Source organism: Falco rusticolus, chromosome 4 (assembly GCF_015220075.1).
Source record: "Falco rusticolus isolate bFalRus1 chromosome 4, bFalRus1.pri, whole genome shotgun sequence".
In the NCBI taxonomy this organism is placed as follows: domain Eukaryota; kingdom Metazoa; phylum Chordata; class Aves; order Falconiformes; family Falconidae; genus Falco; species Falco rusticolus.
The window spans coordinates 44,643,999-44,661,709 of record NC_051190.1 but is presented as its reverse complement, the minus strand read 5'-3'; the positions used below and the strand labels follow the sequence as shown (position 1 = coordinate 44,661,709).

At 64.8% G+C, this 17,711-nt stretch overlaps 1 protein-coding gene across 2 annotated transcripts; it reads left to right on the top strand.

Moving 5' to 3' along the window:
* The first annotated feature begins 1,244 nt into the window (after positions 1-1,244).
* NCAN (neurocan) lies at positions 1,245-17,650 on the top strand. 2 transcript variants are annotated; one of them, XM_037383515.1, is made up of 15 exons: positions 1,245-1,471; positions 7,667-7,746; positions 8,821-9,222; positions 9,956-10,130; positions 10,203-10,330; positions 10,613-10,906; positions 11,230-12,063; positions 12,156-13,328; positions 13,885-14,001; positions 14,232-14,345; positions 14,551-14,709; positions 14,816-14,898; positions 14,986-15,130; positions 15,710-15,892; positions 16,004-17,650. In XM_037383515.1, the coding sequence occupies exons 2-15, from the start codon at positions 7,674-7,676 to the stop codon at positions 16,159-16,161; spliced, it is 4,038 nt and encodes a 1,345-aa protein (XP_037239412.1). In that variant the 5' UTR covers positions 1,245-1,471; positions 7,667-7,673; the 3' UTR covers positions 16,162-17,650. The 2 variants fall into 2 exon arrangements, with proteins under 2 accessions (XP_037239412.1, XP_037239413.1); XM_037383516.1 differs by having other exon boundaries at positions 16,000-17,650.
* Positions 17,651-17,711: the final 61 nt, after the last annotated feature.

The window sequence follows — 17,711 nt, the reverse complement described above, 5'->3', positions numbered from 1 at the left end:
CCTCCAGCCCCGGAGTCTTCCGGTCCCCGTGCACCCATGAACGGCCCCGGGGCTGGAAGGCACTGCTGGATGCAGCCTGTGTGTCTTAGCAGGGATTTTGGGGTGCAGAGGGGCCAGGAGGTGCTCCCCTGTTTGGAGATCCCCTAAAATCCCTCTGGGTCCCAGGGAAGGGACAGAGAGGGGCACGGTGGCTGGAGCAGGAGGGCCTGCACTGACCCGGGGGGGCTGCAGAGGGGCTGGAAGGACCCCTCCCCTCTTGGGGACCCCCCTATTACAGGGACCCTCTCATTACATGGAGCCCCCCATGACGCCCCCTCCTCTCTTAGAGACTACCCCCATGACAGGGACCCTCCCTTGCCTCTTAGGGACCCCACTCCTATTACAAGGACCACCCGTCGCTCTTAGGGCGCCCCGCTCATGAGCCCCCTCCCCTCTTAGAGACCCCACTCCTATTACAACCCCATCTCTCCCTTCCCCGTGCTCATGACCCCCCACCTCCCTTAGGGACACCCCAACACAGGGACTCCCTCTCCTCTTAATGACCCCTCCACCCCTCTTTTCCCTCTGCTCATGACAGGGAACCCCCACCCCTTTTAGGGACCCCACTCCTATTACAAGGATCCCACACCCCTCTTAGGGCCCCCCGCAAATGACCCCCCCCTCCTCTTAGGGACCCCATTCCTATTACAAGGACCCCCCCACCCCTCTTAGGGCCCCCTGCTCATGACCCCCCTCCCCTCTTAGGGCTCCCCCATGACAGGGACCCTCTCTTACCTATTAGGGACTCTGCTCCTATTACAGGGACCCCCTCATCACTCTTTTCCTCCCCTCTTAGGGCCCCCCCATGACAGGGCCCCCCAACCCCTCTTAGGGACACCACTACTATTACAAGGACCCCCACCCCTCTTAGGGCCCCCCGCTCATGACCCCCCTCCCTGCTTAGGGCCCCCCCATGACAGGGATCCCTCACCCCTCTTAGGGACCCCACTGCTATTACAAAGACCCCCCACCCCTTTCCCCCCCCCCGCTCATGACCCCCCTCCCCCCTTAGGGCCTCCCCAAGACAGAGCCCCCCCCCCCCGCCAAGCCTGGGGCTGCGGTGCCTGCGGCGCGGGGCGGCCCCGCTCGATGGGGAGGGGGCGGCCCCGGCGGGGGGGGGCGGGCGGCCCCGGTTGGGGGGGGGGGGGGGCGGCGCATGCGCGGCCGCCCCTCGCCCTGCGCCGGGCAGCGCGGCGGGGCGCGGAGCGGGCGCGGGTTCGCCGCCGCTGCGGGCAGGTGCGGGCGGGCGGCACCGGCACCGGCGGGGGGGCCGCGCCTGCCGCGATTGGCCCGGCCTGGCCCGGCTCGGCCCCCTCCGGGGGGCCCGGCCCGCTGCCCCCCTCCGCGCCCCGCTTTTAAGCCCCCGGTGCCGGCGGGGTGCTGGGCTCCACCGGCGGCGATGACCCTCTGCGCGCCGTGAGCACGGCCCCAGGTATGTGCGGCACCGGCACCACCCGCGCCGCGCCCCGCTCCGCTCCGCTGCGGTGCCCGGAGCCGGAGGCACCGCTACGGCAGAAGCGGGACGGATCCGGGCAGGGGGCTGCGGTGGGGACAATGGGGCTGTCAGGTCTGGGGACACTGGGATCGGGGCTGGGGGACACTGGGAGGGGGGACAGGGCTGGTGGCCCTGGGGTGGGAGTGATGCTGTGGCTGAGGGATGGGGATGCGGAGGGTCTGGGGCTGTCAGGGATGGGGGACACTGGGGCTGTCAGGGATGGGGGACACTGGGGCTGTCAGGGATGGGGGACACTGGGGCTGTCAGGGATGGGGGACACTGGGGCTGTCAGGGATGGGGGACACTGGGGCTGTCAGGGATGGGGGACACTGGGGCTGTCAGGGATGGGGGACACTGGGGCTGTCAGGGATGGGGGACACTGGGGCTGTCAGGGATGGGGGACACTGGGCTGTCAGGGATGGGGGACACTGCGGGGGACAGGGATGGTGGCCTTGGTGTGGGGGTGATGCTGTTGCTGAGGGCTGGGGACACTGGGACTGGGGCTGTCAGGGCTGGGGACACTGGGACTGGAGCTGGGGGACACTGAGGGGGATGCACTGGGGACAATGGGGCTGTCAGGGCTGGGGGATGCTGTGGGGGACAGGGATTGTGACCCTAGGGTGGGGGCAGTGCTGTGGCTGAGGCTTGGGGACACAAAGAGGACTGGGGCTGTCAGGGCTGAGGACACTGGGATTGGGACTGGGGACAATGCTGGGGTTGGGCTTGGGGCACTGGGACAGGTGGACAATGGGACTAGGGTTGTGGGGACACCAGGACAGGGGGACACTGGGGACACCAGGACAGGGGACACTGAGGGGACCAGGGATTTCAGGGCTGGGGACACTTGGGACTGGGGCTGAGAGGGGCTGGGGGACACGGGCACTGGGACCAGCGGGCCAGGCAAGGCTGGGGGGCACTACCAGGGCAGCAGCATGGTGCTGTGCCCTGCCCCCCCAGGAGCTGGCAGCAGGGCGGTGGGCAGGGAGAAGGGGCAAGGGGTGGCAGGATGGTGGGTGCTGGCGGGTGGGTGCTCCCTGGGTGCCACCCCCATGCGGTGCCGGAGCTGGGTGCGCCTCGGCCCCCTACCCTGCCTTGGCCACCCAGGTCCCCGGCAAGGAGGGAGCCAGGAAGTTTCGCATCCCTGGGGCACCCCCGGCTGCCAGGGAGCAGGCAGGGCTGCCAGTGTGGCAGGGGTTCAGGACCGCGGGCAGAATGAGTCCCAGCCTGCATGTCCTGGCATGGGGGCTGCCGGGGTGGATGGGTGCGGGTACCGGCGAGGGGTCTGTAGCTGCCTGGGGGGCTCCTTGCTCCCACGCGCTGGGCTGGGGGCTCGGCAAGCCCAGCGCCGCCAGCGGGGATGGTGCTGGAGGCCCGGCTCGGTGCCAGGCCCACCGGCCCGGTGTTTTCCTCCCGGCTTTCGGTGCCAGGCGCAGATGCTGCTTTCGGAGTCGCTTGCCAGCGTGCGGCCAAGCCATCCATAGGGATGGGGCTGGGGGCTTGCCACGATGCTGTGCTGGCTTTGGGGCTCCCATGGTGCTTTCGGCTTCCTGGGGAGAGACAGAAAACAGGGGGGTAAAAAAATTCAAAAAAATTGAAAAAAAAATAAAAAGAAGAGCAAATTCTAAAATAAAGGCTGCAGACTGTCTGCCTAATAAAAATCGCACCCAGCAAAGGGCCCATATTGGACGGGATCACAGTTTTCCAAGGTGCTAATTTATTCTCGCAGGCTTGGGGGGGAGCGGGAAGCATCACGTTGCCTGTGAGATGTGACGGCAGCGAGGTTTGCAGAATTCCTTTGTTGTGGGCAGAGAGGAGGGGACGTGGAGCCGGCCCCGCTGCTGGGCTCCCACCACGGCCACGCAGTCCCCGGGGGGGCCCTCGGCGGACACCCCGTCCCCGTTGGGGTGGTGGAGGCACTGTGGTGGCGCTGGGAGGGAGGTGGGTGCTGCTGGGGGGCTGGTGGCTTCGGTGGGGTTGGATGCGGGGGGAGCAGGATTAGCCCCGTGGGGTGCCAGTGGTGGGGGGGATATGCTGGGTGGGTGGGCATCGACTTGCCGTGTGTGCACTGGCGGCACTGGGGACCAGAGTGACCTGTGGGGACAGCAGAGGTCACAGGGTCTGCGCCCTGGCTGGGGGGCAACTGGGGGCACCCCCAGGGGTGGGGCGTCCCAAGGAGGGGGCCACCCGTGTCCCGCTGCATCACGGCTACCTGGGTAGGTGGGCAGTGCCCCCCCACCCTGCCCCCCATCCCCTGCGCTGTCCCAAATGTCCCCTCTGCTGAGCAGGGGACCCCAAGCCCTGCAGCCGCCCCTGTCCCAGCCCATGGCTGGGGGCAGGTTGGGACGAGAGGGGACCCCAAAACCGGCTGGGTGGTCCCGGCACCCAATGGCCTGTGAGGAATTAAGCTATGTTTCAGCTGAAGCTAATCACCAGCCCCGGCTTTGCATATTCATGAGACAGATGAATTATTCATGAGGTGACAGCTAGTGACAGATGTGAAAATGTTCGCCCGGGTTGAGGGGGGGCGGCTTTGCACCAGCGTTATTTTAAATTTCTGTCGTCTGCCGTCCCCCCGACTGGGTTTGGGCCGCTCGGGGACGGGGGGGACACTCCTGGTCCCCTAGGGGGCCCAGCCACGTGGCAGCGGGGACATCGCTGTGCCCTGAGCCTGCGGCATCGCCCTGGCAGCACAGAGGGACACCCCCCCGCCCCCCCCTACCCCCCCCCCGCGAGATTCAGCCCTTCGGGCTGGCGGTGGCACAGCCAGTGCTGGCTCCCTGTGCCACCCTCCTCGCCTGGCTGTCACCGCCGGGGACGGGTGCGGTGATGCTCTGTGTACCTGAGCCTGCCGCCACTTCCATGGGGACCACGGGCAGATCCTGCCCCAGCGGGATGGGGCTGATGCTATTTCCCCCCACCCTGGCAGAAGGGCTGGTGGTGCTGAGCCGTGCCAGCAGCAGCATCCCCCTGCCCTCGGTGGGGAGGCAGGATGCAGCCAGGGCTGATGCTGGCGGTACCGCGGGGTCAGGATGCAGCTGTGCCAGCCCCGGGCTGCCTCACCAGTGCTGCTGGAGCTGGATTGTGGGTTAGTGGATCAAGAGGAGGTGGGAGGGAGACGATCTCAATAATTAACGAGGTGCTGAGGCGGGAAGGATGCTGCCTGGCTGCGGCTTCGGCAGCCCCTGGTGTGGCGTGGGGCTCCTCGTGTGTGGGTCACCACATGTGGTGGCACCGGCAGGGATGGAGGCTGCCGTGCCGCTTGCCCCTGACCTTGGGATAAACTTTTTGCTGGCTCAGCGCAGGGCCAGGCTCGGCGGAGGTGGTGGCCGGGGGTCCGGTGAGGGGCTGGAGGGAACGGAGTGTGGTGGGGACCTTCCTTTGTCTCCATGGCTCGGAGAGGAGCCGTGGTGCCATGAACATGGTCCCTGCATGCTTCAAGGGCAGGGGTGCCAGCTGGGTGGCCCCGAGAGAGCGGCAGGCTGGGGCTGTGTGTCCTGTTCCCGGGGTGGGGGGAGCCCGGGCCCCCCCCTGCCCATGGTCCGGGCTCCCTGAGGAGGCAGCGGGTGCTGCTGGCAGGGCTGGCCCTTCCCACCACGGCACCGTCCCTGCTTTGAAAGCAAAACCTGCAGAAATGCTGATGTCAGGGAAGGCGACAGCACAGCCAGAGCCATGCAGTCCTGCGGCCCCCCAGCCCCTTGCCACCAGCAGCACCCACATCCCTGGTGCTGCCAGCCTGGGGTGCCCTGGCGGGGTCGGGGACCACAATCCCATCCCTCCAGCCCAAGCACAGCATGTGCCCAGCCCTGCAGCCCACAGAGACAGTGGTTGGAAATCCAAAGAGCAACTTTCCTGTTTAACATTTAAATAAACCCTGGGCTGTTTACCCATCGGCACTGCCCGCCGTTTGCTCAGCAAGGACCCATCTCCAGAACAGCGGCTCTGGGTAAACAGCCGAGAGCTTAGAGGAGTATTTATACGCTGGCACCTTAACGCGGCTCATTGGGGTGTCTTGGGTCCCTTCGGCTCCTGCTCCATCCCACCCCACCACCCCAACGTGGCGTGGGGCTGGAACCCCATATGGGGTTTGGGGCTGGTGGCCCCGGGTTATGGCTGGCAATGGGGGCTGCCTCGCTGGGAGCTGGGGCAGCCACAGGCTGGGGTGGAGGAGGAGGAAGGGGAAGGTCTTGGGGATGCTGTGGAGAGGTGTCAGGGAGCGAGACTGGGTTGCTGTTGTTCCACGTGGGAAATTGTCTTGTTTGCCCTTCAGTGGGAAAAGTTGTCTGGAAGCTGCAGGGGGAATGTCGAGAGATGCAAAGGAGAAAATGGGTAAAAAGACCAAAAAGGGACCGTGGGTGATCAGAAGCCCTGGGACGTGTGTGTGCGAGCACAGCCCCGGGCACCCTTCTCCCACTCCCCATGCTGAGCATCCTGGATGTTCCCACCCTCGCCCAGCAGCTCCCAGGGTGGTGGCTTGGTGAAGGACATGGGCTAGGAGGGTGGATGGGAGCCTCCCCACCCTACACCCAGGCACTGATGGTTTGTGCTGGGAGAGCTCTTGACACCCCAGAAAGTCAAAATTAGTATTTCAACGGGGAGGAGCTGGAACCTCCCGAGCTGGACCTGGACTGTGCCAAGCAATTTGTTTCCACCCCAACCCCACCACCCCCCCATAGCAGGAAGACAGGGAAAAGTTTGGTGCTGCCAAGGCGGCGAGCCTGGGGAATCTCCTTCCCAGAGCATCCCTGAGCCGGGAGGCAGGAGCCGCTGTCAGTGCCATGGTCCGGGGTTGTTGGGCTCCGGGGGCTGTGGCTGGGCAAAGGTGCAGCCCCCTCCCTGCTCTGCACCCCGGGAATTTCCCTCCGGAGCTGGGGTCAGGTCACTGCCTCATCTTTTACCAGCAGCTGGGTTTGGAGGCAGAAAAGCCCCGCAGAGCTGCTGTGGGAGGGAAGGGGCTACAAACGCTTTGCTTCTTTGGAAGAGATAAGATAAAACCTAGTTTTGCGTCCCCCGAAAGGCCCTTTTCCAGTGCTGAACGTGGGGGGTCTCCTTTTTTCTCGCCATTTTGCTCTTTCTTTCTATTTTTGTCCCATGAAAGCGGAAGGGACAGAATGAGAAATCAAGGGCTGGAAAATGGAGCATCAGGGATGGGGGTACCTGTGGGATGAGCCGAAGCCTCGGCTCCAGGCAGCTGGGAGAGGGATGAGGGGTTCCTGGTGTTCCCCCAAAAGCCAAGTGCTCCCCAGCTCACTGTCTTGGCCAGGGGACAGGGCAGGGGTCAATGCTGGAGCTGGGGAGACCTGCACGCCACAGTGGGGACCAGCGAACCCCATGCTGGAGCTGCCAGCACAGATGCTGGTTGCTGTGCTGGTTGCATCCCTGCTGCCTCTGCTTGGCCGGTTTGGCGGCTCGGGGTGCCAGCACCTGGTTAAAATCCCAAACAAAGCCCCAGCCAGGAGATGGTTGCGGTGGGAGCTGGGTGGTGGTTGTGGTGGGAGCTGGGCGATGGTTGTGCCCGCACCAGGCGGGCAATCTGTCCGACTTCCCTCTGAGTCCAGAGACCAAATGATTTAGAAAATACTAATCGTCGCTGCAGTCAAACAGATGGATGGGAGATTTTCGGCAAGCGGCGGTGCCGGCTTTGTGCTCCACGCACCGCACGCCAGCTCCGGCAGCCAGAGGCATCCACTGCATGTTAATGCTGGGGGCAGAGCAAGGGCTGGCTCCAGTGCCACTGGCTCTGCTACTGCCAGCTGGGGGGCTGCGGGACCCCCAGGCTTGCCCACTGCCCATGTAGACGCATGTCCCACCTCCAGCGGGGCATGGGGATGTCACCATGGGTGGCAGCGGTGGCAGGGAACAGAGGGACACCCCAGTAGGGATGTGGTGTGCCGATGGGTGGCACCCCATCCTCCATCCCCACCCCACACTGGCTTCACGACAAGAGTGAAATCCAACTCTCTCTGGGCTAATGGCATTTTGCTAAGTGGGGCTAATCCTGCTTCTTCCCCGCGGGTCCCGGGCGGCTGGTGTCAGTGTGGTCCTGCGGTGATTTATGGCCCGACGGTGCTGCCTGACAAGCCAGGAGTGGGCGAGCAGCAGCCTTCCACCCCCACCCCCCCGCTCTCATTGCAGGTCAAGGATGGTCCATGTGATGGGGGATGCCGGCTGCTGGTTCCTGCTCGGGCTCTCCCTCCTCCCCATCGCTGTCCTGGGTAAGTGCCGGCAGTGCTCCATAGCCAGGGCTAATTAGCTGATAAGGGTAAACAACAGCAAATAATGAACTATCAAACCATAACAAATAGTGAGGGTGAATAATAACCAGGGGAGGGCTCAGGCTGCAGCCCCCCATGCCTCCCTGCCCAGGGCTGCAAGGGATTAGCAAGGGAGAAGCCCCCCAGGCAACCGTGGACCCCCCCTGCACTGGGATCCCTGGAGGCAAGGCCTTAAATCCTTAATCCCACTGGCGGCACCCCCAGCCCCCTCCCCGCTGCAGTGCTGAGCCCCCCGGGGATTTGCCGTGTCTCTGACCAAGAGGGCCCATGTCCCCCGAGTCCCTCGTGGCTGCATGGGGGGCTTTGGGATCCCCCTGGCCTGGTGCCCTCCCATGCATTTCCCAGTGAGCAGAGGGTGTGGGGTGTGATGGAGGTGGGGGGGAAGGTGCCAGGCAGGGATTAGTGGCCATCCCTGGTCCCCAGCCAGCTGGGCTCTGTGGGGAGCATCCCCCCGACTCTGCTGCAGGCAGGAGGGCCGGGCCACAGGGGCTTCTGAGATGTGGGATTTGCAGCAGAGCTGGGAGCATGCGTAGGCTGGGGCAGGATTAGTGCAGGAGGAGGAGGTCAAGGTCATGACCGCTGCCATGCTTTCTCCCAGTGTGGGGATGGCTGTCCCACTGGTGCTGCAGGGGTTGGATGGCACCGAGTCCCTGGTGAGGGATCCACCTCTGTGGGCAGGGACAGGGAGTACCGGTATCCTGATGGGAGCAGTGTGGGACCCATGGGTGCTGAGCAGCAGCTACAGCCTTGCAGCATCTTGGGGGGGGCAGGGGACTCAGCTGAGTCAGGGGTTCAGCCCTGGAGGGGCAGATTTAATGTGCAAGGTTGGTCTCCAGCTGCTAGACACGGACACTGCACATCATCTTGCTTTGTTCTCTTCCTTGGGGAGCTCAGGGGTGCCCAGTACCGAGCCCCAGCACCCTGCCGTGCCCCCAGCTCTCCCCTCTGTGACCAAGAGCCCAGCAGGAACTCCCGCTGCCCATCCCCGTGGTATCTGGGCACCTCTCCCTGCAGGCTCCCAGGACGATGGGAAGGTGATCCACATCAACAGGGTGCAGCACCAGCCCGTGCGCGTGGGGCTAGGGGAGCCAGTGGCCCTGCCCTGCCTCTTCCTGCTGCACCCCTCTGCCTCACTGGGGCCCAATGAGCCCCCCGACCCGCCCCGCGTCAAATGGAGCAAAGTCCGCTCAGCCACCGGCCAGAGGGAGGACATCCCCATCCTGGTGGCCAAGGACAACGTGGTGAAGGTGGTGAAAGCCTACGAAGGCCGAGTGTCCCTGCCCGGCTACCCCCGTGACCGCTACAACGCCACGCTGCTGCTGCGCGCTGCCCGTGCCAGCGACGCGGGGCTGTACCGCTGCGAGGTGGTGGCCGGCATTGACGATGAGCAGGACCTGCTGCCGCTGGAGGTGACAGGTGAGCCGGGTATTGCGTTGTGGGGTGGCATTGCCAGGAGAGCAGTGGGGGCATCGTGGGTACCACAACAGGGTGGCGTGGGTGCTTGTGTGGGCTGTGCACCCCATGTATCCTTTACAAGCCATGCGAGCTGCTCACCCCGTGCAAGCCCTGCACCTTGTACAAGCTGTGTGCCTCGTGTACCCATGCAAGCCGTGCATCCCATGTACCGTGCACCCCATGTGAGCCATATACCCTGTGCACCCTGTACAAGGTGTGCAACCCATGTACCCTGTGCACCCTGTACAAGCTGAGCAAGCCATGCACTGCATGCCAGCTGTGCACCCTTGTGCACCACATGCAAGCCCCACAGCTTATACAGGCTGTGCACCCCATGTACCCTGTGCACCCAGTGTACTCTGTGCACCCTGTGTGAGCCATGCACCCTGTGCACTCCATGCAAGCCCTGCATCTCATACAAGCTGTGCACCCAATGTACTTCATGCACCCTATGTGAGCTCTGAATCCTGTGAACTGTGCATGCTGTTTACTTCATGCACCCCATGTGAGCCCTGCAATTTGTGCACCCTGTGCAAGCTGTGCACCCTGTGCAAGCTGTGCAAGCCCTGCACCCTGTACAAGCCATGCACCCCATGAACCCCGTGCAAGCTGTGCCCCCTATGCACACTGTGCCCCCTCCAAAAGCCGTGAGCCATGCACCCTGTGCCACCTCTGCCACCCGCTGCCCTTCCAGGCGTCGTCTTCCACTACCGCCCTGCGGGTGAGCGCTACACACTGACCTTCACCGCCGCTCGCCGTGCCTGCCTGGACAACTCTGCCATCATCGCCTCGCCCCAGCACCTCCAGGCCGCCTTCGAGGATGGCTATGACAACTGTGATGCAGGCTGGCTGGCCGACCAGACCGTGCGGTAAGTGTGCGGCACGGGCTGCTGGCTGGGCACCCCTCACCGCGGAGCACCCACCGTGCCTCTCTCCGGCAGGTATCCCATCACGCTGTCCCGGCCCGGCTGCTACGGAGACCGCAACAGCCTCCCCGGCGTCCGCAGCTACAGCCGGAGGGAGCCCAGTGAAGAGTACGATGTCTACTGCTACGCCCGGGAGCTGCAAGGCAAGTGGTGCTGCTGCAGCTGGGTGCGCGCTGGGCTGGGCGGGTGGGTGGGTGCCCAGGGACAACCCCCCGGGGGTGATGCTGTGGGCATCTCCGTGCATCTCTTGCCCGCTGCCGTTTGGCTGCAGGGATGGGTGCTGTGCCGTGCCGGTGCTGAGCAGCACAGCGTGGCCATAGTGCTCAAGTCATGGAGACTTCCAAAAAGCACCACTTGGCTCTGAGCTGTTGGGACCGTCACGACATTCTGTCCACATGTCCCCGACGGGCTCTGCTCTGTTGCAGGGACGGTGTTTTACGCCACGGTGCCGGGCCGGTTCACCTGGCAGGGGGCCTGGAGGCACTGCCGGAGTCGGGGGGCTTTGCTAGCCACCACCGGGCAGCTCTACCTGGCGTGGCGCGAGGGTTTGGACCAGTGCGACCCGGGCTGGCTGGCCGACGGCAGCGTCCGCTACCCCATCAGGCTGCCACGCAGGAAATGTGGTGGCGATGCATCAGGTGTCAGGACCCTCTACCAGTTCCCCAACCGCACCGGCTTCCCACCCCCCACCTCCAAATTTGATGCCTACTGCTATAAAGGTAAGGGGGACCGGCAGTGATGCTGGCACCATGTTCCGCCCCAGCCCCCCCCCAACCAGCCCTGCCCCTTCTTCCCTTGGGAGTCGGTGGGCTTGGCTGGGAAAACTGCTGCAGATGAATATTTAATTGGGGAATTAATGAGATAAATGAGGAGAGCTGCGCTGGGAGGGAGCCCAGCTCCATGCATCATGCTAGCATGGCGCAAAGCTGGGGGATGCGGTGCCTGGTACTGAGACCTGGAGCGGGATGCAGGTGCCTGCTGGTGCCCTGGGTGCCCGTCCTGCCCCTCGGTCCCACTGCTGATGCTCGTGGTCTTACCCCAGCACACGAAGCCGCAGGGCAGAGGGAGCCAGAGAAGCCGGTACTGCCTGTGCCCAACCCACTGGGCAGCGACAACAACGTGCTGGTGGAGCACAGCGAGGACCTGGACACGTCAGGGGACACCCTGCGCGACCGCTACGGCCTCCTGCCGCAGCCAGGACCTGCAGGGCTGGGTGAGGATGAGGATGAGCAGTTGCGGCTGGCGAGCGGCAGCCCGGTGGCACAGCGCGGTGACCTTCCGGGGGCTGCACCCTCTCGTGGGCTGGGGCTGGGTGATGGTACGTCCCTGCTTCCCACTATGGCCTCCTCGCCGGCGTGGCCCCATGAAGATGAAGCTCTCAACGTGGTGGACCAGGCGCCGGTGAGCTCTTGGCAGGATCCGGCCAGCACCAGCCCAGCATCGCCAGTGCAAGAAGACCCTGAGGAGCCCCTGGCTGCCCTCCTGCCACAGAACCAAAGCCCAACCCAGGAGCACATCACCGGCTCACCGCCAGCACTGCCGGGGCTGGGGACAGTCCCTGGCGCGGCAGCAGGGACCCCCAGCACCCCACCGGCCAGTTCCCATGCCCCACGGCAGAGCAGCTACGCCGGGCTGAACGGGCGCTACTTCCAGCTGCAGCGGCAGAGCCGGGACCCTGCGGTGGTGGCTGGGGACACCACGGTGGCTGGGGACCCAGTGGGGAAGGTCACCCAGGCCCCTGTCATGGCCCTGGAGGTGAAGGGGGCTTCAGCCAACACTGTGGAGACATGGAGCATCCCCCGTGCCAGCACTGAGAGCCTGCGGCAGGAGGGCATCTACTTGCCCTCCAACGCAGTGGAGGAGGAGATTGGCCCTGGTAAGTGATACCCGAAAGCGGCTTGGGGGGAGGGGTGTTCTAGTGGGAGCTGTGCCGGTTTGGGGTCCCCATGGCTGTGCCATCTCTTGCAGAGCTGATGGCACCGGCCACCGCCCAGGTGTCCCCCTCACCGCAGGCGCCTGCCAGGAGGGAATCGCCACAGCAGAGCCCCGGCAATCCTGGGGGGCCCACACAGACACCCCCTCCGCAGTCCCCATCCCTGCCTCCCCCCGTGGTTCCCCACGATGCTCTCGGTCACCAGGACATCACCACAGCTGGGGCTCAGCCTCATGTCCCCAGCGCCCGCGGGGACTCCCCCCGGCCACCCGCAGATGCCACTGAGGACTTTTCCGGGGACACTGTCTCCCAGGAGGATGGTGGCTCCGTCCCACCGTGGCCCCCATTGCCCCCAGCCCCGTTGGTGGCTGAGGGCCCCGAGATGGCCCCGCAGCCCCGTGGTGATGGCACTGACAGCAGCGGGGCCCCAGGCGATGGCACACTGGAGAGGCAGAGGAAAGCAGTGACCTTCCTCCACCCAGCTGGCCCCTCCATGGGGCACCCTGCCACCCCCAGCCCCACCGAGGTGGCTGCTCAGGGGGCGCAAAGCCCCACGGCACTCCCCGGGCCAGCCGAACTGCCGGCTGAGCTCAGCCACGAGCAGCCAGCTGGGTACGGGGATGCCAGGAGGGGCTCAGCCGAGCCAAGCAGCAAAGCACCTGTGTCCCCCCCAGTGCGGGATGTCCCCTCACCTTCACCTCCCGCTGTGGCCAGCGAGGTGACCCCGATGGAGGCAGAGGCACTGGAGCCAGCAGCTGAGGAGGGGTCCACAGCCTTTGCCCCCACAGCCCCGTGGTCCACCAGCCGCACTGCACCGGAGCTGGAGGGGGCAGAACATCTCCTCCTGCCCCCCCCAGGCCCTCAGCAGCCCCCCACCAGCACCAGCCCCCCGGGTGTCGCCAGCCACAAGGATGCACCGACAGCCCCTGGCGAGGAGGATGCCTCCAGGGAGGTGAAGAGGGAAGAGCCCCCTGCACCCCTCAGCTCCCGCAGCCCCTGGCCATCGCCCACTGCCTCCCACCCATGGGTGCCGGAGGCACCCAGGTCCCCAAGCACGGGGCCGCTCTTTGAGCCCTCCATGGCTGCAGAGCTGGGGGGGGCTGGGGGGGCCCCGCTGCTGGATGCCGACAGTGGGAGCGGCGAGGAGCTGGCACTGGAGGAGCGGGAGCTGCTGGCCTGGGCGGGCACCGGCAACGCCAGCCGGCACGGTGAGCGTGGTGCTGGGGGGTCAGGGTGCTGGGGGCACCCAGCGCAGATGGGCACAGGGAGGGATGGGCTGGGTGGCAGGAGGACCTCCAGGGTGACCCCCCCAGGCTGGCACAGCATGGTGCCAACCCACAGGATGGGGTTTAAGGAGGGGGTTGGCGGGGGTCCTCTTCTTTTACCCAAACCAATTTACTCACTGGGGAGTTTCCAACGACTGTGATGGGCTGGGAGTGGGTCCTGGGTTTTTCAGAGGGAGCCGAGCTATTAGCATAAGCTGGGGAAGCATCCTCTTAAATATTTAATATATTTGCAGTTAGTAATAATACTAATGGCTGGAGAGGTGGGGATGCGTGGCACACGCAGCCTGGCCATGGCTGGAAAATGGGCATCAAAGATATTTAATGTGCAGAGCCACAGCCCGGTGGAAAAGGCACCGCGGATAATGTGTGGCAACGCCGGGGCAGGCCCAGGCTCTGGGTCCTGGTGGGGAAGGGGTGGGTGCCACAGTATGCCCCCAGCCCCAAACCCCACCTAAGGGTGCCCTCTCCCACCCCCCAGCCCCGGCCGACCCTTGCCAGAACAACCCCTGCCTGCACGGTGGGACCTGCCGTGCCAACGGCACCGTCTGCGGCTGCAGCTGCACCCCGGGCTTCACCGGGGAGAACTGTGAGATCGGTGAGCGGCCGGAGCATCCCGCAGTGCTGGGGCAGGATTTGGCCCTGCCTGCCGGAGGAGCAGCGGCCACGCTTGGAAGCGGGGAGGGGAATGGGGCTGTGGCACCGAGTCCTGCTCGGTCCCCGCCATCCGCAGTCACTGCTGGCACCGGTGCTGGCGGAGGGATGGGGGTCTGGGTGGGTGGTGGCGTGGGTCTCCGCATGGCTGCAGCTCCCAGAGTGTCCCTGCAGACATAGACGACTGCCTGTCCAGCCCCTGCCAGAATGGCGGCACCTGCATCGACGAGGTCAACTCCTTCATCTGCCTCTGCTTGCCCAGCTACGGCGGCAGCCGCTGCGAGAAAGGTGAGGAATGGCCCCCGATGTCCAACCCCCCCGGGTATGTCACCATGGGGTGGGGGAGTCCATTTGGGGATGAGTGTGGGGAGCTGGGAAGAGGGTGCAGGAGTCCTGCCTCCCGCTGCAGTGGGGAGCTGCTCCCTGCATCCCTCCCCGGGGGTTCTGGGGGCTGGTCCCCTTCGCCCTCCCCACCGTCCCCATCTCCCTGCAGACACGGAGGGCTGCGACCACAACTGGCATAAGTTCCAGGGTCACTGCTACCGGTACTTCGCCCGTCGGCGCTCCTGGGAGGATGCGGAGCGGGACTGCCGCCGCCGTGCCGGGCACCTCACCAGCATCCACTCGCAGGAGGAGCATGGCTTCATCAACGGTGCGGGGTGGGGGGAGAGCACCCCCTCTCACAGCTCTGCAAGCACCAGCACCCCTGGGTGCTCTTGGTCTTCATCGTGTGAGCCGTGGGTACCTCTTCTCTGTAGGCTTTGGGCACGAGAACACCTGGATCGGGCTCAATGACAGGATTGTGGAGCAGGACTTCCAGTGGACTGACAACACTGGCTTGGTGAGACCCTTGGAGGTGCAAGGTGGGGGGCTCGGGGGGCAGAGGATGGGGGGCACAGGGGGCTCACCCTTTCTCGGGTCCCACCAGCAATATGAGAACTGGCGGGAGAACCAACCTGACAACTTCTTTGCGGGCGGTGAGGACTGCGTGGTGCTGGTGTCCCATGAGATCGGCAAGTGGAACGATGTGCCCTGCAACTACAACCTGCCCTACATCTGCAAGAAAGGCACAGGTACTGCCTGCCCTGGCCTCCCTGCCCCTGGTGTCCCCATCCCACAGCCCCCTGCATCCCCGTCCCCATCCCATAGCCCTCCACAGCACCATCCCGCAGCCTCCTGCATCCCCATCCCGCAGCCCCTGGGCCACCTTGTCATCCTCAGGAAACTTCTCCCAGCGCTTCCTCCAGGAAAACTCGAGCATTTCCCCTTAATCTCTATTTTTTTTCCTTTTTTTTTCCCCACAGTCAATTCTTCCCTCTCCACTTTAATTTGTTTAATTTGCCACCATTAAAACTATTAAGTTCTCATTCCTTATCTTGAAAGTTATATTAACCTCCAGCTGCTTATTGTGAGCCAGAGCAGCGCACCGCCCTCTCCCACCGACCGCGTGTTAACGATGCACTCACCCTGATAAGGCCATTAATTAATGAAGTAAATCCTGGGGAACACCTCGCTGCCAACCTGGTGGAGGACACCCCTCCCAAAGCCATCCACCTCTCCTTCGGCTGGCGGAGAGAACTGGTGGCAGCAGCAGGGTGTCCCCCTTGTCCCCTCTTGGTGATGGGGTGACGGGGGTCTGTTGTCCCCCCCAGTGCTGTGCGGGCCCCCGCCGGAGGTGGCGAATGCCTTCATCGTGGGGAAGAAGAAGGAGAAGTACAGCATCCACTCCAGCGTGCGCTACCAGTGCGAGGAGGGCTTCACCCAGCGCCACGTCCCCACCATCAAGTGCCACAGCACCGGCAAGTGGGACCGGCCCAAAATCCTCTGCACAAAACGTTAGTGGGGATGGGGGGTGCTGGGGATGGGGGGTGTCAAGGCACTGGCTTCCCCTCCGGGGCCATGGTTCCTAACCCCCCCGGGTCCCCTCCCTTGCCCCTGTTAGCCAGGCGGTCGCACCGAGCGCGGCGGCACCACCACCACCGTCACAGCCACCCCCACCACCAGCACCACCACCACAAACCCCGCAAGGAGCGGCGAAAACACCGCAAGCACCTCCGGCTGGACTGGATGGAGGAGGGCCACTACTTCTAGAGCCGGGGGATGAGGAAGCACAAGGGTCCCCGACGGGATGTGGTGACGTTTCCTGCCCCCCTCCCACCCCCCCTCTTTTATAGCCCCCCCTGGCTTTAGCTCCTAGGATGCCCGGCCCCGTAGGGAATAGGATCCGGAGGGGGCGGCTGCGTGTGCGTCCCCAGCCCTCCCTGCATGTCCCACGCTCAGCCCCCCCGACCCGGGGTCGAGTCCCAGCCCCGCACGGGGACCCCCCATCCCTGTGCGGGGGCTGTTCCCTGGCTGGGCTCTGGCCCCCTCCCCAAAGTGGGGGTTAACCTGCCAGCCCCCCATCTCCCACCTTGGCCATGGTGTCTCACTGGCCTAGCGTGGCTCTGTTTTTTTAGCAGCTCCCCCCCCCACCCCACCCCCCCCATCCTCCTGCCCCAGCACCCCGGTCCTGCCCATGGGGCACCTTGCAGCCGGCATGGGGACCCTGCCCAGTGCGGGGCGGGGGGACGATGCCACCGGGGCTGGCATCCTGCTCTTCTGCCTGGTTTGGGGGTGGTTTATTTTTTTCCCCTTTTCCGTTTGTCGTCGGGTCCCCGTTGGAGTTGGCGTGTGTGTGTACGGCGCTTTCTGATCTCTGCTGTTTGCGACGTGACTGCCGTGTCCTGAGCCCCCTCCCCCCCCCCCCGCCCCCCACTTCCCCGTGCCATTTCTGACTCTGCCTTTCTGTACTGCTGGACATTTTAATAAATTTTTTTAACAGTTGAGTGTCCCCACCCTGCGCTTTCCTGGGGGGCAGGAGGGGTGCAGAGACACCAGCGACAGTCCCCCTGCTACTTTTGCCTTGCCTTGGCCTTGCCAGCACTCTCCATCTGCCTCCTTTCGCCACCACTAAATTAATTTTAAACAAACCTAATCCTCCTCCCAGGACTTGTTGTGCCAGTGCCACTGCCTGCTCACGGCGTGAGCCGAGGACTCGTGAATCACGCCGGCAGCGAGCAGCATGGCCGCAGCTTTCCTCGCCGGCCCGGTGAGATGCAGAGATACTGATGGGTTTATCAGGGTGCTGGCTGCATTAACCATGGGCGAAGGGGTTGTGGCTCCCACCCTGGCTGCCATCCATCAGCATGTGGAGGCCACCACCTGGGGTTCCGGTGGCCCCTGGCACCCACCATCCCCACTCTCCCCCCCTGGAGGTCACAGTGGCCGGGGGTGTCATGTCCCAGCAGTCACTTATCTTCATCAGTAAAGGTGATGGATGGCCCGTGCACAGCTGCACTGGGCATGGAGGAAGACCCAAGCCCCCTCCAGTGTGGGGGACCCCGGGGTCCCTACCTGTGCCCTGCCCACCCCCACGGTGGCTCCCAGCGCCGTGCTGCCCTGAGGTGGCTCTGCTGATGCTGCTCCCTTGGAGCTGGTCCCAATAAACCCAGGAGGGATGCCGTCGGGATGCTATGGGCAGGATGCTCCGAAGTGCCCAGCTCCGGCTGCGAGGGAGGGCGCAGCGAGGCTGGGGATGCCGGGGTTCCAAATAGGGAACGAACCCAAGTGCCCTTGGCACGAGCAGCCCTGTGGCACAGGGCAGCCCGGGGTCCC